This window comes from Manacus candei, unplaced genomic scaffold (genome assembly GCF_025592945.1).
Source record: "Manacus candei isolate 608988 ecotype Guabito, Panama unplaced genomic scaffold, ASM2559294v1 h1tg000057l, whole genome shotgun sequence".
Lineage (NCBI taxonomy): Eukaryota > Metazoa > Chordata > Aves > Passeriformes > Pipridae > Manacus > Manacus candei.
The window spans coordinates 13,362,379-13,382,938 of record NW_026138105.1 but is presented as its reverse complement, the minus strand read 5'-3'; the positions used below and the strand labels follow the sequence as shown (position 1 = coordinate 13,382,938).

The window sequence follows — 20,560 nt, the reverse complement described above, 5'->3', positions numbered from 1 at the left end:
CGTTCCCGCCCAGGAAGGGGCGTTGGGCCGCCCGCCCTGGGGCTTCCCCGCCGCCCCCCCGAGGCCGGGGACAGCTCTCCCCGCCCGCCCCCCCGAGCGCCGCGCTGCCCACCCGGCCCGCGGGCAGGGGCAGTGCCGACCGGGACCCCCGGCCCGGGGTCACGGGCAGGAGTAGGGGCAGGGGTCAGCCGAGGTCCGCGGGGAGGGGAGGGGAGCGCCTGTGCAGCCCCCCCTCCCCGGCAGGAGCTCCAGGTTTCACTTCTTTTTTCCCGACAGCAGCTCAGATCTGCAGCTCTTGCGAGCACCTCTGAGCTGTGGCCCTGGAGAATCCCCGTGGCTATGAATCTGGAGGGCCCCCACAGCTGTGACCTTGGAGAGCCCCAGAGGCTGGGACCATGAAGAACCTCTGTGGCTGCAACACTGGAGAGCCCCCACAACCACCACAAGCCCCACACACGTCAGCCCTGAAAGGGGAAGGAGTGACAGCACCAGGGCCTGGCTGTGCCTCCATCTAAGTTCCCCAGAAGGGTTGCCAGCAGGCCCCAGGGAACTTCCAGCTTCCCTGCCCATTCTGGAAATGTTTCCTGGACTCCCCTTTCCATCGTGGTGGCCGGGCAGCGAGTGGCAGCTCCTCAGCATTCCTTGGTGCCCCAGTCACACAGGGCACTGCCGCCCTGTCCCCACAGCCACACTGTGCCCCCTCTGTCGTGGTGCCTGAGAGGACACACCACAGTCTCCCGGGCTGGTGGCCATGTGTGGCCATCGCCAGGTCACAGCTGCTCCTGGGGAAATTGGGAACCAACCACATGCTCTGGATTCCCCAACCCGATGTCACTCCCCAGCCTGATGTCACTTCCCAGAACCGACTCGCTTAGGAGCACAAAGGGTCCCAGGGGGACTCTCAAGGGGAGAGGGAGGTGGCAGTGGCGGAGAGGGGATTTCTGGGCCCGACTCCCCTGGGCCTGGCCTGGGAAGTCCCCACAGCCCCAGGCACTGGCTGTGCAGGGTCCCCTGTGGCCCTGGGCTGTGAGTGCCCCTTGCTCCTGGTCCTGGGTGGCAGCAGGACCTGTTGCTCCCAGGCAGCAGGAGCTGCTCCAAGGGGAGCCCCTACGGGAGCCCCTGATGCTGGTGCTCGCACTGCAGGGCAGAGCAGCATCGGTGCTGCTGCTCAGATGGCCCTGGGGCTGGGGGTGTAGCACAGGGACCCTGACCCCTGCTCCAGTCCCCATCTGACCTCAGACCTGACCCCAGTCCTGGTCTGATCCCAATCCCGGACTGATCCCAATCCCGGTCTGATCCCAGTCCCTGTCCCAGTCTGATCCCAGTCCCGGTCTGATCCCAATCCCGGTCTGATCCCAGTCCCGGTCTGATCCCAATCCCGGTCTGATTCTGGTCCCAATTCATGTCTGCTCCCAGTCCCAATCCCGGTTTGATCCCAATCCCGGTCTGATCCCAGTCCCGGTCTGATCCCAATCCCGGTCTATCCCGGTCGCGGTCTCGTCGCCTCCCCCGCGCGAGGTCCGGTAGCGCCACCCAGCGGCCGCACCCTCCCGTCCTCCTCTGGACTACAACTCCCGGCGTGCCTTGCGGCGCGGCCCGCGGTGCATGCCAGGATCCAACCCCTTTCCTCGGTAGACATGGCTGGCGGCCCGTCGCCGCGCCGTGCCGTAAAGCGTCGCGCGTCGCCATAGCGATCGCGCTCTCTCCTCACTCGCTTTGCGACGGCGCCGTGCGGCAGCGGCGGGTGGCGCCTTTGTCCTGGCGGCAGCGGCGGCCTGAGGGGGCTCCGGGACCGGGCCGGCAGCGGCGGTGAGTCTGCGGGGCCGCGGCCGCGCTGCGCCGACCGCCCGGCCGAGCGGCGCGCGGCAGCGAGCCCCAGGGGCGGCCCGGTCCCTCCCGGCCGCCGGCTGGGGCCGGGCCGGGCGCGCCCCGCGGCCTGCGGTCGGGCCGCGCCTCCGCCGCGCGTCCGGGCGGTGCGGAACCGCCGGGGCTCGGGGCGGGCCGTGAGCGGCGCTGGCAGCGCCCGGGCCCTGGCGGACGTGCGGGGGCCGCGGGGAGAGCGGCCCGTAGGAGCGGCGGCCCCGGGAGCTGCGGGGGGCCCGCGGCGTCGGGGCGGGAGGAAGGCGGAGGCGCTCCCCGGGTTACCGTGTGCGGAGGCCGGGGCGGGCGGGCGGGTCGGCCCCGAGGGGAGACCCCCGCTCCTCGGCACCGCTGCCTTCTGCCCTCGGTGCCAGCTGTCCCTGCCGGGCCCGCGGACTTCTCGCGGAGTTGTGTCGTGTTTCGCTTGTGGCAAATTAGCTCCAATGCACCACTCCGGCAGAGTCTTGCTTCCCGAAGCTGTAGCGCTACTAATAAACAACTTTGGGTTTAAGTATAAGGTTTTTAGAGATGTGGCTTTAATTAACTTCCAGAGGATTTGTTGGCGCAGGAGGTGCCGTGGGCTGTCCTGTCATAGTTACTCCGCGGGGAATTGGCACCTTTAAGCTACCCTGGTGCCTCTCTGGCTGCATCCATACAGAAAGATTTAATGTAGGAATTAGTTGTTCACCTGGTGTAGCGTGGCTAGGGCTGGGACAACAACATTCGTTTATTCTGGTCTTATGATCACTAAATGGCCCTTAACTATGTGATCAACTGCGTGGGAAACGGTCAGAGCCGGGAAATGCTCTTAGATGGAAGTTCTGGAGTAACTCAACTCATCTGAGTGTTGGGATTGAAGTGGGAAAAAGGCTCCCTGTTTTTCTTCACGTGGAAAGCTCTTGCACCTTGTTCCTCAGCCACCCCCACATCCCCACCCTTGAGGAAAAGAAAAGGGAGTTTCTTACAGCTTTTTATGTTGCAAGTGAGATGTCCCAGCAGCAGCTGGGGGCCTGTTTGACACCTGTTTGCTGTGTGTGTCTGTGGCATCCCCGAGACCACCCGCACAGATGTGGCCCCAGCAGGTGTTTGCAGGGGCTCTGTGTCCCCATGCCTGTCCCTGGTGGTGCTCAGAGCTGGAGAAGGAATCCTGCTCCTCATGGGAACTTGGGCCAGATGGGTCCTTCCATGTTTTATTGCCACTTTGTCATTTTGGGGGAATTTTGAAAACTTCTTTCCCCTCAGCTGCAGGGAGTAGTGGAATAGAAATCCCGTAGTGGAATAGAAATCCAGTGCTTCCATGCAGAAAAACGTGATGAGATTTGGCCCTTCTGATGGGGAAGGTAAAATTCTATATATGCATGTGTGTGTGGACAAACTTGCAGGACGATTGGGGCAAAAGTGATGGAGAGAATGAATTTTGTTGAATTTTGGTTTTGGTGTTGGGTTTTTTTCCTCCTCCCTGTTCTGGCAGTTCATTTTAAGAAGTTTATTAGGCAGGGAGCTGTTCTCTGCCTCCCATTTCTGCAGTTTCCCAAAAAATGGGAAGAGTGATACAAATGTGAAATTGATTGATCTCTAAAGAATAAATAAATAAATTTTATGTCTCAAATCTGGAGTAGATGTATTTTTCATGCCAGTTAAGTGTTGTAAAAGTATTTATATGAAGCTGGGTTTATGTTTTTGGACATTTGACTTGTTTTATTTAGAGATAACTTTTAAATTGTATCCTCTAGGTTGCTGCTAGGGATTGTGGTGGTTGTAGGCACCACATGATTAACAGGAGAAGTTTTTGTTGATACACTCAATGTCATCAGCTTTCTCTTTCCAGGCTTCTTGCATGCTGCAAGCAGAAAATCCCATCCTGTATTCCTCTAGGTGAATGTTTAAGAAGTAGGACAACTTTATTAAATAGTTTTCAAACTTTCGAGTTCATCTTGAAAGTTCCAGGGTTATCCATTTCTTTAAACTTTATCTGTTGGTGAATTTTAAACCAGAAAGTCTGAATTGTGGGGGTGGTGTTTCTTATTAGCTCGGTAGTGTTTGTTATGTTATTTTTTGTTTGTTGGGTTTTTTTTGTTTTGTAATTGTTCGAGTGAGTTTGTGCAGTGAATGTTGCTGACTGCTCCAGCTGTGTGCAGGGGTGTGGGCTAAGGGAATGTGCTTTTGCTGCATGGGGGAGGTGAGGAAGGGTGCAGCATTTACCTGGGGGTGGTTAAATTCCCAGCTGTGGACCCGCCTGCTGTGGGAGCTGACATCTCCATGGGGACAGGGATTTGCTGTCTAACGGGTATGGGTGAGCAGCTTTGCTTTCTGGAGTTGGAAAGCTGAGATATCACATTTAGTGAAGTGATCCAGGTGTGGTCGCTCAGGAGCGTTTCAGCAGTACTTCCTGATGCCTCATTCCAAGCCTTATTGGAATATTTGGGTGCTGTTATGCAATGTTGCAATGAGTGTTTCCTTTCCGCTTATTAAAATATTGCATAAATTTCAACGCTTCTTGCCAGTGGATTGAAGAACTAGATGTGACAACAATGGGTGTATTGCAAAGCTTAAAGTTAAGGCTTTTTAGTGGAAAATTAGTGCTATTTGTATCTTAGGTTGGAGTTAAACCATTAAAACCTATCTGCAAAATAATTAGGTTTGCTACCTTTCGGTATTACAGAAAAGCTCAACCAAAATGCTGCAGTGAAGGTTTTTGCCTGACCTCTGTGTCCCTCTGTGCTGGTTTAAAAGTTAACCAGCAGGGGGAATGAACCCAACTCAAAGGAGAGATTATAAGTCAGAATAACAATTTATTAAAATAATACAGTAAGTACAATAATACAAACAAACAATTGGTCTCAACCCACAAAAAACCCAAATGTGTAACCCAGTACCCTGGGGCCTGAACAAAGTGGTGTTCCTTGGGCCCTGTTTGAGTCCAAAGTAAAGGGAGAGGGGAAGAACCTGCTGGTGGGAGAGCTGCTGCAGTCTGGCCAGAACTGGTGATCGCAGTCCAGTGGTGGTCTAAGTCTGGTTGAGAGCGATGAGATGCAGCCGTCCTCTGGATCCCACGAGTGGGTTGAAAAATGTTCCAAAACTCCAAGATTATATATCCTCCAGTTCAGGCAGGAATGCTTGGTACTCCCCTCAGGGCGGGGAGTTCACAAAGGGTGTGAGGACAGAAACATCCTTCTATCTCACAGGCCTCTTAACACCTAGTTTATAGCCTGAGGAGTCAGGCTCTATGGGCAGAGGGTGCGAATAGTCTATTGACAACAATAGTCTAGTTTCTGGGAAATGACATGGAAGGCTATAGAATACAGTTTTGGGTTACACCCACCATGATGAACTGATCTCAGCTGTCCTAACTAGGACACCCTCATATTAAGATTTCTCTGGAGTGAAGTTTGCGTCAAGCAGACCCAGTTGGCTTCTAGTCTGCAAAGCTGTTAAGTTTAATCTTGTTCCAGTTTAATTTTAATGTCATGGATTGAAATTATATGCATGGCCATTTTTCTTTTTTGCGAAGAGTTGGATTTGGAACGAAAGCAAAATGGCTCGAGGACGCAAGAGCAATAGCATCAAACAGAGCGACTTCACTAACAGCACCAATCCTCAGGATTTAGAGAGAAGACTTTTTGTCGGCAATTTGCCCACAGACCACATGACTCGTGAAGAAATGGAAGAGATATTTTCAAAATATGGCAAAATCAGGGGTTAGTATATTATCTTATGGCTTTTCGTGGCAGGGATTTCAGTGAGAAATATCGCTTCATGCTTGTCAAATGCTATTTGATGGTGATGAGAGGAGTGACTAATGTTGTTCCTAAAAAGTGACCTTTTAATGATAATTTTCTCTGGAAAAGTGATTCCTTCAGTACAGCTCAAACGTAATGCAGATATATCAGCTGTGTTTTAGCTCTTGGGGTCACGGTGTGATGCTACAATGCTCTTTCAAGTGACTTCTTAGCCTCTCAAGTCAAATCTTGGTCACTTCATGGGCTGTATTTTGGTCACTGCCTTATCAGAAGGGAGTTGATCAGAGCCTTTGAGCTCTGCATTTTGGTTCTGGTGGATTTGATTTTTCCCAGGAAGTGGGTAGAGCCCCTGTGGGAGTTCAGCTGGTGGGGTTAGGTGTGGGTCGGCACTGTGGCGCGGTTGTAACTGGTCTTGCCCTGCTGTTAACTCTTGCAGCCCTCAGCATGTACCATGGCTATGGGTTCGTGCAGTATGACCGTCTAGAAGATGTCCAGGCCGCTCTGGACGGTGAGAAGGGTCGCCTTTATAAAGGGTATAGATTAGGTAAGGAAAACTGCTCCGCGCTCTCCTGACCCCAGCATGCGTTCGGGAGAAAGAAAGAGTGCTCTGGTTTTAAAGCTCCTTGAAACTTGCCCGGCCTTGGTCTCAAATCACTTTTGCTCAGTGTGGATTTGCCTCCTGAGTTCCCACTCTGTGCTCCACCTGCAGTGTGGCTCACCTTGCTGCCCGGGTCTTACTCTGAATTTTTACATGTTAGCGTTTGGGAAGCTCTCTTACCCTGGGTAAGAAACTGTGCAACAAGTAAGCCCTGGAAAGCGATCCTTGAAACCGCCAGCACAGTTTAATAACATTTGTAAACCAAAACTGGCCTTCGTCTTGACATGCTCAGAGAAATTGGTCACAGCACTTAGCGGCTGGTTGGATAAGTAACCTTAACTCAGATTTTTGCCCATGTGGAACCAGCCCGTTAAGCAGTGCTATAAATACTGAGTACTTTAAAAAGGACATTTTCATAAAGATGAAGATAATTCTGCTAAATGTGCTGGGAGCAGACTTAAATGGAAATGAATGGTTAGAAATCCACGAGTAATCTTCTAAATGGAAGGAAAAAAATTACTTTGAAGTAAGCCTGTGCTAATTTGAAGAAAAACAGTTTGACTTAGAAAAGAATGAAAGGAGCAATAAATAGTATCCTGTGGGAAGGTGTGCGTACAGTAAAAAATAGGAGCCTGGAGATGGAAATGGAGGCAAATAGATGAGGAGGGTAGAAGGATACAAGAAGAATTGATGTCCAGCATTGTCCAAGTGTATTGGCTGTTTTAGAAACTAGAAGGTAACTGACTGGAAATGATAAAATTTCTTACTGGAGAGGACCAGTTAATGTTTCTGCTCTCTGTTTTTGAAGAGGCAGAAGGTGTGTTTAATGTAATTTCCATTTCAGTAGCAAAACAAAAAAAGGTAAAACAGCAGATACCAAAACTAGACCTCTCAGAAGAATTAACATTTGTGAGGCTCAGTGAAATGCAGAGCTGCCTAGGCTGTTACTGGTGTTTTTCCACAAGCCTGGGAGAACTAGGGAGTTTCCAAGGAGCTAGGAGAGTGCTGCAGGTGAGCCAATAGGCAGCGTAAATGGGATGAGCCTGGCATCAGTGCCTGGAAACAGAGGGATTCTTTCACCTGACACTAGTGAGAAGGGAACTGATTAGTGCCAATCAAAATAAATCCTGTCGAACTTACTCTTATGGTGCTGGAAGTAGCAGATGTACAGATTGTGTAAGGGGTTTGATTTGCTAAGAAACTAGAACAGTTAAAACCAACAGAGTTAAATGGGTCTCACATGAATGTCAGCGTAACACAGATGGAATATCTCAGTGCTTTGAGTCGTGGTCTGGAAAAACTGATTCCTGGCCATACAGTGCTTTTATAGGTGACTTGGAGAGAAAATAATGTTTTACAAAGAGAATGAGATAATGAGGATTGAGTCACTGATGGTGAAAGGACCTGGACTTCTTAAGCTGGATGCAGACAGACCTGAGCTTTCAGTGAAGCCGAAAGGGAGGGTCTGTGCCCGGCCAGTGCTTTGGACATCCTTGGCCCTACAGAACACAGGTGTGCAAGTAGGGAGGTTTTGGTACCTGTGGGGTTTTGCTGCTGGAATATCATGTTCAGTTCTGCTTTGCCTGGTTCAAAAAAGGATAATGCTAAATTGGAGAAGCCCTGGTAAAACCTGAGAGAGAGGTTTAGAGTTAAAGAACAAAACTAGAAAAGCCTCAAGAGGGAAAGGAGTGATGTGATGTGTGTTACAGGCAGACCTGGAGATCAAGGAGTTTTAATCTGGTAGGCATAGGTGTGACAATTCCTTAAATGGGAATAAATAGTTTTCTTTAACAGCAGAGTAATTGGCTTCTGGAGTAACTTATTGGAGCTGCGGTGGTTTCTGTGCTCTGAAGACTTTTAAATTGGAATTGCATGTTTTGCTAAAAGATAAGCCCTAGTTCAGTGCCACTGCTGCACTTGAGAGAGGAATGTGATTCCAGAAACTCCTGTCACCTGTGTTTGTTCAGAAGGTTACACTGTGTGATTACAGTGGCCTTGTCATCTCAAAATCCTACAGGATAGAAGACTTTTTGTTTGGGGTTTTTTTTCCTGAAGTTTTGTCAGTGTTCAAATACTTGACTTGTAAATGCTATTCGCATTAAATAAAGTGTTATTAAATCTGTTCATTTTGCACAAGAGATGGATCCCTGTCAAAGGTGGTTTTTTTTTCTTCTAGTTAAGTATTTTTGTGCAGAATTAAATACTTTTTTTTATTTGAAATAAATGTATTGGGTGTAAAAATCATAATAGGTTTCTGCAATGGCATCTTAAAACAGAAAATAAAAATAATCTTAAACCAAAGAAAGCAGCTAGTGTCTTGCTTAAAGGTAACACTTGACTTTAAGGGGAAAAAAATTACCAACTAAATAATAAATGCAAGGAGAACAGTTACTTCAGCTATGCAGACTGAGTATTAAATATAATTGCTAATAACTCAACAAGGTAAAAGGTTTGGGGAGAGTTTAACTCCAGTGTAGCATCATACAGGTATTTCCACAAATGCACAGAAGTATTTTCCTGTCTTTAGTGACTAAAACTATGTAGAGAGTAAATGTCCTCCACATGTAGTTTGTGACAGTAGAAGCTGCAGCTCTGTTTGTTCCTGGAGAGATGCTTTGGGGTCCTGTGAATGTTGTTATGCTGCAGTTGTAGTTAATGTTCAGATTGTTCTCGCTTTTCTCCCCCCACAGAAAGGGAACATGCTGCTGCTTCATTGACAACAAGAGCAAAAATTAGACCTGATCCCTTAATTCCAATTTTAGTCTTGGAAATAATAAAGGACAGTTTGGGAAGTTACAGAATATATTAAGACTGAGTCTGCTAAAGACACTGTCGCATGTTTATTCTCTTGCAAGGGCTTTGAAAGTAGTTAATGCAAATAACTCATCAGAAATGTTAATTGTTGATAGATTCTGAGGGAGCAGATAGGGCCTAGGTTTGGTTTGTTCTTTTCCTTAAAAGGCTCTCAGTAAAATGTCCAAAGTCACTTCTATTTGCTCTTACCCCACTCCAGTGCATTCTTTCATCTCCAGTCAGCTGTCATGGGAGACTTTGTTTCTTAACAGTAGAACAGTGTGGGTCCCTGCCAGTTCTGGGCAACTTCACTTTTGCTGGTTGAGAACAAGACTCTGTTTCTTCAGCTCTCTTACTTCTTTGTGTTTCACTTCATGGAGTTTTTCATGGAGATGTTCAGAAGCCAACCAGTTTTCAAATTTCCCGTCTGTTGCCTCAGTTTGCATCCTGTTAACAGTGGTGTTTTGAGTGCACCATGTTGACTTCATAAGGAGCTTGTGCTCCAGGCTCCTGGATCCCATTTCTTGGTGGTGGGGGCTGTGCACCTTAACTGCAGCAGTCCCTTGGAAGGCAGTTGCAAGTGCCACTTGAGAACCCTTGGATTATTTCTGACAAGGGTAGCGGCATGCTCCGTTGAACAGGACTGGCTGTGAACTTAAGACTGTGCTGGCCATCATACCTTTCTTGGAGGTTTTCAGACTCTGCTTTTTCTCCTAGAGTCCATGAGTCGCTTTCTGCTCGCTCATAGACTGCAGAAGAAAGAGGTTCTCTTATGGAATGAAGAGTCTGGATGTAGGCCTGAACATGCAGGGTTAAAACTTCACCCAAAGCTGTCCACCCTATTTTGAAGTCAGAGAAATCCATGAAGTTTTCATTATGTTGTACTATCTAAACTTAATAAAAAATTGTCAAAGTGACAATGTCTCTCTGCTGAATGGATTTTCTTGCACCATCTGGATGTTGTTGAGCTTAAGTTGCTTTCATTTGAATTGTGCTGATGATCTTTTTTTTTGTTTCATAGCATTGAACAGATGGGTTGATTATTCTTTACAGATATTAATAAAGCAGTGGAAAGAAGAAATATGAATAAGGCTTCATCAAGGTCCAGTCCGACACGAAGGTAAAGTACCTGGAAGCAGTGAGTTATACTAGGAATTCAGGCCTCCAGGGCATGAGCCCAGCGGCCTGTGCTAAATGTCTGTGTCTCTTCCCTACCGCCACCTCCCCACTCAAACAGCGATGCTCCGGTGAGACAGTCAGGACGGGGCTGCTCCACCTTTGGGAGCCCTTCTGGCTCTGACACCTCGAGGGGCACGAGGGAAACCTCGTGTCTACTGCTGTTACTGCAGCCAAGTGTTAGGTTTTGCAGCACAGGCTCTAAGAGCCTTGTGAGGAAGAGTACCCTTGATGTTTGCTCCTGCCTCCAGCATCGGAGAAGCCGAGGCATAGCTAAAGAATGCCAAGGGGTTACAGCACAGCACCGGGAACACTGCAGAGGACTTTGGGGTCTTGCCTCTTCTGATGGTGAAAGCTACCAGTGTGAGAATGAGACTGGAAAAGAGCACTTGAATGAAGCACAAGACAGAGCAAAATGTCTCTTGCATGGTCCTGCCTGCACCTGCGCTCGTGTTGTCTGTGCCTGGAGCCCCCACAGTGTGGTACTGACATGTACCCTCCAGCTTCTGGTTCACCACTTCTCAGTGGGCACAGTGTGACTTCCCTCTGTGTGGGAAGTCACAGGCAAGGGGAGAAGACGTGGATGGACCTGCCACAGGAAGATTACTTCAGTTTCCTTTCCAAAGCATTACTAGGGAGCACACAAAGACGTGCTGTGGTGTAGTTTGGTATAAGGCATCTACCCCCGTGCCTGTACTGTAAAGTTTTCCACACAGAGGAGTGGTTCTTGTTGAACTTGAAGGTAATCAAGCTCCCACGTGTCTGGTGTTCTTCATTAACTTGACCAGTTAAATTACCAAAAATGGGAAAAAAGTGCAACTAGCAGGACGTTTACACCAAAAAAAAGCCCAGAGAATGAGTAGCTTCAATTCTTGACACCATTTATGTTTTTTATGCGTTGCACTTACCCCGCACAGGGCCAGATGTGCCTGCAGAGACCAGTGGGTGGGTGTCAGGCCCAGGAAATGCTTTGGGCACACAGCTCTTGTTCTGTGGGTTCCCGTGACGATGCAGCAAACCTTGGGCCAAGCAAAGTCAGGTGTGCTCCGTGCTGGTGTGAAGACCTTGGGAGTACGTGAGCAGCAGGCGCTGATGGCATGTCTTTGGCACCGTGCAGCACTGCAGGGGTGAGGGGCAGGCACCCATGCCAAGAGCACTGGTCCTTGGACCATGCTGCAGAGGGACAAGCAGCAGGCACTGATGCCATGGGCATCGGAACCTGTGACACCCTGCCTGTGAGAGGTGCCCATGTCGTGGCCCTAAGGAGCACTGAAGGTGCGTGAGCCACGCTGCTGTGGGCACCAGGCTGTGAACTGAACTGCCACGGCTGCCGAAGGCTTTGGTGCCCCTGTGACAGGCACTGGATTCCAGCTGGCACTGCAGCCACCGTGGTCATCCCATGTGGTTAGCACCAGGTCCCACACAGCACCATGGGCATGGGAGGCGATGAGCTCTCAGTCATCAAGTCCTGGGCGTGGCTGTGGGCGATGGACTCTGGCCCACGCCATGGCCTGGGATCACAGCTGCCGAAGCGGGGGGGCAGAGCCCTGCGCTGCCGGGCCGGCGGTGCCGTGTCCCGAGCAGGTGTGGGTAGTGGTGCCAACACTGCAGGAGTCGGACCATGGAGACTGAGGTGTGGAAGCGGAAGGAGCTGTGCCTTTGTGTTGCCACCTTCCTGGAGCTGGGCAGCCACACGGGCACGAGAGCCGAGGGGACCTGTGCCACGTCTCTACTTCTGTCGCAGTTGTGTGTTGTTCATTCCGGATCTTTTTGTCTCTGCAGATAATGAATGTGGCCTGTTCTGGTCACCCCCACTCCAGCAGAATAAATGTCATATGCCAAACAATTCCCCTGCATCTGGCTGTTTTGCTAAATGGTCTCACAGCTACGGAAAGATCAGCCACTCGACCTCCATTAGAGCAAGTCAGAAGTTTCCCCTGAGCTTCTGCCATTGTTCACTGTAGGTTTGGGGGGAAGGGGGCCATGACTCTTACGAGATGTGATTTCAATGCAGATCACAAACAAAAAGCACATTACCTGTCAAAGAGGCTGAGGGAGTTTGCACTTGTTTGTCTGCAAATAGCGTGTCTCTTACAGGAGGAGGCTGTTTATGCTCTTGGTGGCAACTCTAGTTTGTCCCAAAATCTGGCTTGTATCTGACACACAAACAGAGAATGCCAGCACTCCTGTGTGTCCCCAAGCACAGCTGAGTGTCCAACACCAAAATCCATGCCCAGACTCTGCTCCTCCATCTTGTCCGCTCTGCCTGACCCTGAACTTGGGCACATCCGACTCGCTGTTCTCTCCAGGTGACCACTACATGACTGCACTGCAGTGGGCACAGACTTACGTTCTGCTTGTCTTTCATGAACTAGATTAGGCTGGTTGAGAACTGTAAAAGTCTTGTCAAGTTTGGGAAATAAAAAGATTCAAAAAGCTCGTTTTTTTCCTGATGGTTGTCAGTATTTTGGGGGAAGAATATTCCAAACACATCAAGCGCAGTAGTTTCTCTGCAAGTTTTTTTTATGTTTGGCTTTGACTACAGTGAAGTTATGTTTTTTTCTGGAAAACAGAGTACAACTTGGAAAAAACACTACTGTTTTGGGGAAAGATGAAGACTGGAACATTATTCTTCCTTGCCTGTGAAGACAAAGTCTGAATGAGCTGGATCATTCAGATCCAACAGAGAAACCTGTTGCGGCTGCTGAAGATGCAGTGCTGGTTGGGTTTAGTACCCTCTTAACATGTGGCATCATAAACATAAGACTGGTTCTCTACGGAAATATCCCTCAAATCCAGGACACGGCAATAGCTGTTATTGCTTTCTGTCAGCAGCACAAATGCAGCCACAGCGTGGACCCTGCAGTGTCTTTGGTCACAAGCTGCTCCTTTTTTAATCACACGCCAGTAACATTGTGTCAGGTGTTCTGCTGTCACTGACCAGTGAATTTAATGGATCCCTTGAACGCTCCTGGCTATCGCATATTTGTAGGTAGTGGCCTACATCACCTTAAATTCTCTCAGAGAATTTGCAAAACATGTTTGATGGATGATCTGTGGCTGACATTGGAGGACAAAAGCCTTGAAATGGTCATTTCTGAAGTGCCTGTTCACTTCTTCCACAGGTGCTCTACACTTTTAGTGATGCTCCATTAAAGAGCTCTCTGGGTCTTATTTGAGTGAACATTAGAATTAAGAACCTTCTCCAGACTTCTTCAAAAATATGATTTTTGGGCAATTTTTGCTGTTGTGGGATAGGAGGGAGGATTCAGCTGCTGAGAGAAGGGTCGCTTTGGCACCTCAGGTAAGAGATCTAGGGGTAACCGTACCGGTGTCGTTTGCAGGCTAACGGAATTTCCCTGGTGTTTTCCTCAGAGAGCCATATGCCTACGGGGATGGCCGAGATGGCAGACGCGACCGCTCCCCTCTTCGGGGGAGCCCACGGAGGGACCCCAGAGATGGCAGGGATGGCAGGAACGGGCGAGATGCCAGAGACGCTCGAGACATTCGAGCCAGAGACATGCGTGACGCCAGAGACCACAGGGACCCACGGGACCTGCGAGACCCACGGGATATCAGGGATCCAAGGGACCTGCGGGACCCGCGTGATGTTAGAGATCTTCGTGACCCACGGGAACCGCTGTATGACCGATACAGGGATCCGCGGGATATGAGAAATGCACGAGATGTGAGGGATCCACGGGATATGAGAGACCCTCGAGACCCCATGTACAGGTAAACTCGGCCGGATCGTGTTTGCCAGTTCGTTTTTATGGCATTTCTGCCACGCTGGCTGTGCTGGTTTAGGTGGTATCAGGTGTTTAAGGAAATCACCCTGGCTGGGGAGAGTCATGCTGTGGGGAGTGGGTGGGTACCTCAGATATTAAACTCGGGGAGGGTCTGTGTGGGATGCACTGGCCGAAGTCAATGCCTGAGACTGTGCTGGAGCACGGAACCCTTTGCTGTTTCTGTGAACGTTGCAGACGAGATGAATCTTACGACCGTTACCTGCGCCTTGAGGACTATTACCGGCGCAAGGACGACTCTTACTATGACCGCTACAAGGACCATTTTGATAGAGCTCCAGTGAGTTCAGAGGGTGAGTGCCTGGAACACTTTAATGGGAGGGCGCAGGGGTGCCGCAGTGCCGATCCCGTGGTGTTCTTTGCCCCTCTGAGCAGGTCTAAAGGGCATCACTTGTTCTGTCCCTGCGGCTCGTTTCAGACCACCTGAAGCGCGAGGAGCGGCGCCGGGAGGAGCTGTACCGTCAGTACTATGAGGAAATCAAGAGGCGTTTCGATGCAGAGAGACCTGTGGATTGTTCTGTGATAGTGGTGAATAAACAGACAAAGTAAGAAAATAGTTACGAACGGTTTTATTATTGCATGGTAGAGGAGAATGGATGTAAACTTAGTCCTACCTTGAGGCTGTTTGTCTTATGGGTTGCTCTTGAGAAATGTGGTTTTAGAGTCCTCAGAAAGCTATAGCTCCTTGTTGCTCTTCTGGGAATATATGTTGATGAGATGTGGAAATGTATCTTGTGATTGCATTTATTTCCCCATTGTTACCTTCTCATACTTTTCTACCTACTCTTCATATCAGCCTGTCATGACAGACTGAGTTCTGTAGGTTGGCTGCTCTGCTCTGTACCCCTTGGATGTCTGCAGGCATAAATTTCCTCCCTTAATGAGTTCAGTTTAAACACATGTTTGTGTGAACAAATTTATAATAGCGTAAATCCCTTTGCAAACACTCTCTCTCAGCTAAGCCAAGGCTTGATTTGTAATTTATTTCAGTTAAACTGAAATGACTGATTCAGATCAGAATAAGGGCTTTTCTATTACTGTAATGGGATTGCTTTAGTACTGTCCTGATAAACATAATGAAGTTGGGCAAGTCATCAGAAAAGCGAATCTGAGATGGTGGAGAGGGTGAATGTGCCAAGGTTTCTGTTTCTGTGTGTGACTGACATGTTAAACTGCTGGCTTTGCTTTGTGACAGGGAGTACGCCGAGTCAGTGGGGCGGAAGGTGCGGGATCTGGGCATGGTAGTGGACCTGATCTTCCTCAACACGGAGATGTCACTGACACAAGCCCTGGATGATGTGAGCAGAGGAGGGTCTCCTTTTGCCATTGTCATCACCCAGCAGCACCAAGTTCACCGCTCTTGCACTGTTAACATCATGTTTGGCACCCCACAAGGTACTGAGGTCTCAGTAGGCTGGGAACTGCGTGGTCACTCTGAAGCTTTCTTTCAGGCAGAACCACACAGGACAAAGGTCATCCTTGCTGTCACATAAGTAGTTATTAATGAGTTGACACAGTGTCATAAACATGAATATCATTATTTACAAGCTCCCATAACACTCTATTTGCCCTTTGTCAGAAGGACTGTCTAATTCCTGCCAAGAGGGAATCTCAGATGTGTTCTTGGCTTCTAACACTGCCAACTTTCCTGTCTCAGGAAAAGTCATGGACCCCAGTGCTAGAAATGGCTGCACTGCCCAGGGAGATCTCTGAGTAATACCAGCCCAACCTTAGTCTATCACTTGTTGCTTTCAAAGAGAGCCTGTTTGGAATGTGACAAATTACAGGACACATTTCAAATGTGTTTTAATAAAGATTTGGTCAAGGTAGAGATCTGATGATGAAACTGGGAGGAGTTATAAAAAGATAGAACTACAAAGTGTTTGGGTATATGTGCTCTACTTTTTAGAGCCATTACACTTGTCACATCACTTTCCATTTCAGGGGGTGACTTGGTTGTTGCATGAGGGTGGGTGTAGGTATTAAAAATGCCTTGTGAGAATGTGATCTGGGAAAGCAGCCTTTGCTCTGATCATAGGCCTGTTCATATACTCTGTCTACACAGGTGACTGGTTTGACCGAAGTTGAGCTTTCAAAGGTTATTTCTCCCTTACTGTGTTCCCAAATAATGTTCTGTGAGTTCATCTGGGAGAGGAAATGTCTGAGTGCACAGTCAGTGATTGGTGTGTGCTCGCTGACTGTAGAAGCCCAGTTTCTTTTAACATCAGATGCAGATGTGATAGGAGAGTTCCCTCATTTCCTGAAGGAACACAGCTCATGCACACTGTCACTGGGCTTTCCACTGCCCTTGGTTTTAACTCTTAACTCCTTTGGTTTAACACCTGTTAAACCTCTGGCGGGAGGCCAAAGCTTCTTTTCTGCACTGGATCTGCCGGTGTATCAGACCTGGTGGGAACCCCAGTCATTAGCTCATCCACAGCTCATTGCAGAGATTAAATATGCTCACTTCAACTGCTCGTGGCCACCTTTCCCTGCACGGTTGTTTCAGGGAACTCTTTCACAACCTGTGCAAAGCATAATGTTAAAATGAACCCCAGTTTCCTGTTAGGTGGAAAAGGCTGGCAGGACTGGATGTTCTGCAGGTGTGAGAAGTGCCCTGCCCAGAGCTTTGGGCACTTTTTGGAAGGCAAAGACTCTTTTGATCTCCATGCTTAAATCTGTGTTCAGGGGAATGTTTGCCTGTGTGCTTTGGGAGGTTGAAGTAATGACCTCAAAACACACTGTTGGAATTGGCCATTATTCATTTTGTCACAGAAGAACTGGATTGCTGCTCGTTGCCCCAGAGTGGTGAACGTGAGCAGCCATGTGACACTAAGCCAGTGCTGCTTCCTCCCCAGCTGCACCAGCACATGCGATGTTAAGGCGTTGACAGTACAGAAACAAAAGTGTTCCCGTGGCTGTCCTCCTCTGGGAAGCCTACAGCCTTCAAAGGGCAAGCTTTGGATCTGTCCAAGGGTTTAGCAGTAAAATGACTGGTACTGTCTCCTCTTGGAGTGCTGAGGATTTATGTGAGAGGTAGAGGGAGCTGCTTTCCCTTTTAACTGGTGAGAGGCAGGAAAGACATTTCTGGGATGACAGGATGTCTGCTTAGAGCTTTGGGCCTTGGAAGGAAAGGCTGGCCTTGCTGGGTGACAGCTGTGGGCCTTTTGTTGGCCTTGGAAATGTAACTGTTTCCGTGTGCCTGGGAAGCTCCCAAGTCTGCACTGGCACTCCCTGGGCAGTGCCTGCTGCTGACTGTGCTGTGCTGGTGGTCAGGGGGGAACGGAACCTCCCTCAGTGTCACTTCAGGTCACTGTCACTCAGGAACGGCACCTCCCTCAGTGTCACTTCAGGTCACTCAGAGTGTTTCTTTCCTTGTGCAGAACACCGCAACATGCCCCAAGCTGATGCCATGGTGCTGGTGGCAAGGAATTACGAGCGCTACAAAACAGAGTCCCGGGAGAAGGAGCGGGAGGAGATCGCCCGGCAGGCTGCCAAGATGGCAGATGAAGCTGTTCTGCAGGAGCGGGAGCGCCCACCCCCCATGGAGGAGGGTGTCAGAGGAGGTCACCCTCCTGGGATCCAGGCTCTCTTGAACCTGCTGGCAGACAATCGCTACCTGACTGCTGAGGAGATAGATAAAGTCATTAATTACCTGAGGGACCGGAAGGAACGGTTACTGCGGGGCAGCTCTGAATCTCTGCAGGGTGAGTCTCTTGGCCCCAGGCAAGGTTTATCATGTGGTTTGTGGCCCACGGGGCTGGGACAGGAGAGGAGTCCTGGGACTGCAGAGGAGTCTGGGAGCATGATTTTACTGAGATGGACATGTCCTTGGGAGTCCTGAGACAATTTAGAGTTTTCATGTGGAAGACCTTTTATAGTGGATTCTCTCAGGGCACCCACGGGACTGCCATAGCTGATTGGGTTGCTACACTCAGTTCTACAGTGTGGTTTGGGTTCCCAGAACTGTGCAGCTCCAGTCAGAGGGTGGGTGTTCACTGATGCTGTGTCTTTGGTACCAGTTTCACTAGTTTTCTTTAGATGCCCCTTCAAGGGCATTTGCAGAGGTTTAACCACCTTTCCTTCCTTTCCCAGCACCCATGTCAAGACAGTCTTTGGGGGCACCTTCAGGATCATCCCTGGGTAGTCAGTCCAGCCTTCCAAGCTCTCAGACTCATCAGGGTTCACAGCCTCTGGTCTCTACTCCTTCTGTTCCAGTATCCTCCTCTAATCCTCAGCAGGAGCTTCAAGCAAAAATCCTCAGTCTCTTCAACAGCGGGGCAGCAGCAGCAGCCGCCGTGGCAAACAGCAGTCCCGCGGCCCCCGCGGGCTCTTCGGGCAGCACTCCCAACCAGAACTTTGCTAACCTGGCCGGCGGGCAGCCCCGGCCAGCACAGATGAGTGCTGGAAATCTAAACCAGGCTCAGCAGAGATTGCAGACTCCAAGCACGCAGCTTCCTGCTCTGCCAGGCCCTTCGAGAAACGCGGGTCCGAGACCTGGGGCTCCTCCACAACCTCAACCGCTCTATGGTCAGCACCAAACCCGCCTCCCTGCGCCTGGCAGTGTGCCTGCTCAAAGGCCAGTGTCTTCTGGTATCAACTTTGACAACCCCAGTGTACAGAAAGCCTTGGACACCCTTATCCAGAGTGGTCCTGCGCTCTCCCACCTTGTGAGCCAAACTGTGGCCCAGGGGCGAGCAGGGTCCTCAGCCCAGCAGCCGATGGGTTCCTACCAGCGACACTATTAGAGCTGAGCTGTGAGGCCCGTTCCCCTTCCCTTTGCCATTCCATACTTATAGCTGTTTAAGGAGTCTCCCATCCTTGACCCAGGACAGATGCCCTGGACGTGCATGTCCTCTCCACTCTGGTGAGAGCGTACCCCCCACAGCATTGCTGCCGATGGTTGCTGGTGCTGCCCTCCTTCTCCTTGATCTGGTTAGCAGTGTTTGGAGCAGAATGCTTCGTTTTCTCTGCAGCACAGTGTTGGATCATTGGTTGTATTGTCCCATCACAGAAACTGCCGCAGTATCAGTCCTGCTGCATTTTCCTCATTCCCAGCACCTGGTGCACCTTCCCACTGAGCTGCAGTCTGGGCTCACTGAATGGTCTCAGTATAGTTTTGGGTCAGTGGTTTTGAGGAATTAAGGGACTGAACACAGCGTCGTGCTGATGGGCCTTGGACACCCACCACTGTGGGCACTATTTTTCTTTGGAATTTTTTATTTTTTTCTTCTTTTTTTAATGGTGTATAAGCCAGTTGGGAAGTACAGTGATAACACTAGCAGCCAAAATCGTGAAGCACATGCCTGACCACTGCTCAGTAACCAGAACTGTGCCCTGCAGTCCCTCCACGCTGGCCTACCCTGTCCCGGCAGGGAGGCACGTGCTCCTCACCTCACCCTGTGTTGAGCACAGATCTGCAGCACAAGAGCTTCCAGCCAAGGCAGAGGTTTCAAATGGTCTGTCAGTTTTCCTACACCAAGTAATCAGTGTCAAGATCAGTCTGTTAAATTTGGTGTATAAATTTCCTTTTCTTACAGCCTTTGGGACGGTTGTTAGTGTAGATCAGCTGCAGCCATGCTGATGTGCTGCTGGCCCTCCCCTGGGAATACCTAACACTAAGTATGGGGGGAATCCTGCTCTCTGAAACCTCACCTTGTTGTTATGGGGCGTTCTGTCCATCTGAGGAGGAGAGGCAGTGCCAAGATGCAATACCATAATTTTATACGTTTTTTCAGTGCTTTGGCAGTGGACAGTGGAGTGGAAGATCAGGCAGTGATTCTTCACCGTGTTTTTAACCGGTAACATACTTTGATACCAGAACACAAAACATCTCTTAACTGTGTGGTCCTCCCCGTCATGGCCTTCTTGGAGTCTGTGGGCTTCCTACAGGGAACCGAGAGACACTGAGGAAGCAGAGGATTTACTTTGTCCCAGGTGGTTTTGTGTTGTAGCATTTCTTTTCTCTCTGTGCTGTTAACAAGAGGACATTACTTTCTAATAAAAGGCCGTAAAAATTATTTGTTGCATTTTTTGACACCTCAGTACTCCTGGAATATGTTATTCTGCTCTCCTGGATGAGCTGTGCCAGATGCTGCTCCGTGCTGGATGCTGAGCGGAACGCGTGCAGACCTTGCTGCGAGAGTGTCCATGCTGTCTCAGTTTATAACACTTTGGTTCAAGGGACCTCACAGGTACTTGCTGTCACAGAGGACTGGGGTGATCCTGGGCAGTGTGTGGGGTCAGGGAGCAGCACGTGGCAGGGCTGGCAGGAGAGGTCAGGAGCCTCTCCAGTGGCCGATGGTGGGAGAGGTGGGTAGGGCTGGTCCGTGTCGCTGCCACAGCTGCTGCACAAGGTCGTGGTCTGTGAGTCCCTGTGCCTTCAGCACTGGCGTCCCATGACTTCAGGCTGCTGTCACCCACACAGCCTAAATCTGGACAGCAGTGTGTCTGTCTGCCATCCCTCCTCCTGTCTCTGTTAGACCCATTCTCTGCCTCTACAACCCCGCAGCCAGGTAAAGCACCTCTGCTGGGGTGATCAGAAATCTGCATGAGGTGAAACGTGGGAACTGCGGCCCCTTGGGAGG

At 49.9% G+C, this 20,560-nt stretch overlaps 1 protein-coding gene across 5 annotated transcripts; it reads left to right on the top strand.

Annotated features, from left to right (window-relative positions):
- Positions 1 to 1,651: 1,651 nt before the first annotated feature.
- Positions 1,652 to 19,993, top strand: NCOA5 (nuclear receptor coactivator 5). Of its 5 annotated transcripts, none has more exons than XM_051803168.1 (10): positions 1,701 to 1,809; positions 5,372 to 5,558; positions 6,037 to 6,144; positions 10,045 to 10,111; positions 13,543 to 13,902; positions 14,151 to 14,266; positions 14,392 to 14,518; positions 15,169 to 15,368; positions 17,357 to 17,680; positions 18,069 to 19,993. In XM_051803168.1, the coding sequence occupies exons 2-10, from the start codon at positions 5,396 to 5,398 to the stop codon at positions 18,719 to 18,721; spliced, it is 2,118 nt and encodes a 705-aa protein (XP_051659128.1). In that variant the 5' UTR covers positions 1,701 to 1,809; positions 5,372 to 5,395; the 3' UTR covers positions 18,722 to 19,993. The 5 variants fall into 5 exon arrangements, with proteins under 5 accessions (XP_051659132.1, XP_051659128.1, XP_051659130.1 ...); XM_051803169.1 differs by lacking the exon at positions 1,701 to 1,809 and adding an exon at positions 2,118 to 4,568 and having other exon boundaries at positions 5,215 to 5,558; XM_051803170.1 differs by lacking the exons at positions 5,372 to 5,558; positions 6,037 to 6,144 and having other exon boundaries at positions 1,739 to 1,809.
- The last annotated feature ends 567 nt before the right edge of the window (positions 19,994 to 20,560 follow it).

What these genes read in the sequence shown, in the direction of transcription:
- NCOA5 (XM_051803168.1), top strand. Translation starts at nt 5,396, where the DNA reads ATGGCTCGAGGACGCAAGAGCAATAGCATCAAACAGAGCGACTTCACT. An exon ending in GTGGTGAATAAACAGACAAA is followed by an intron (nt 14,519 to 15,168) that starts GTAAGAAAATAG and finishes GCTTTGTGACAG; the next exon opens with GGAGTACGCCGAGTCAGTGG. An exon ending in CATGTTTGGCACCCCACAAG is followed by an intron (nt 15,369 to 17,356) that starts GTACTGAGGTCT and finishes TTCCTTGTGCAG; the next exon opens with AACACCGCAACATGCCCCAA.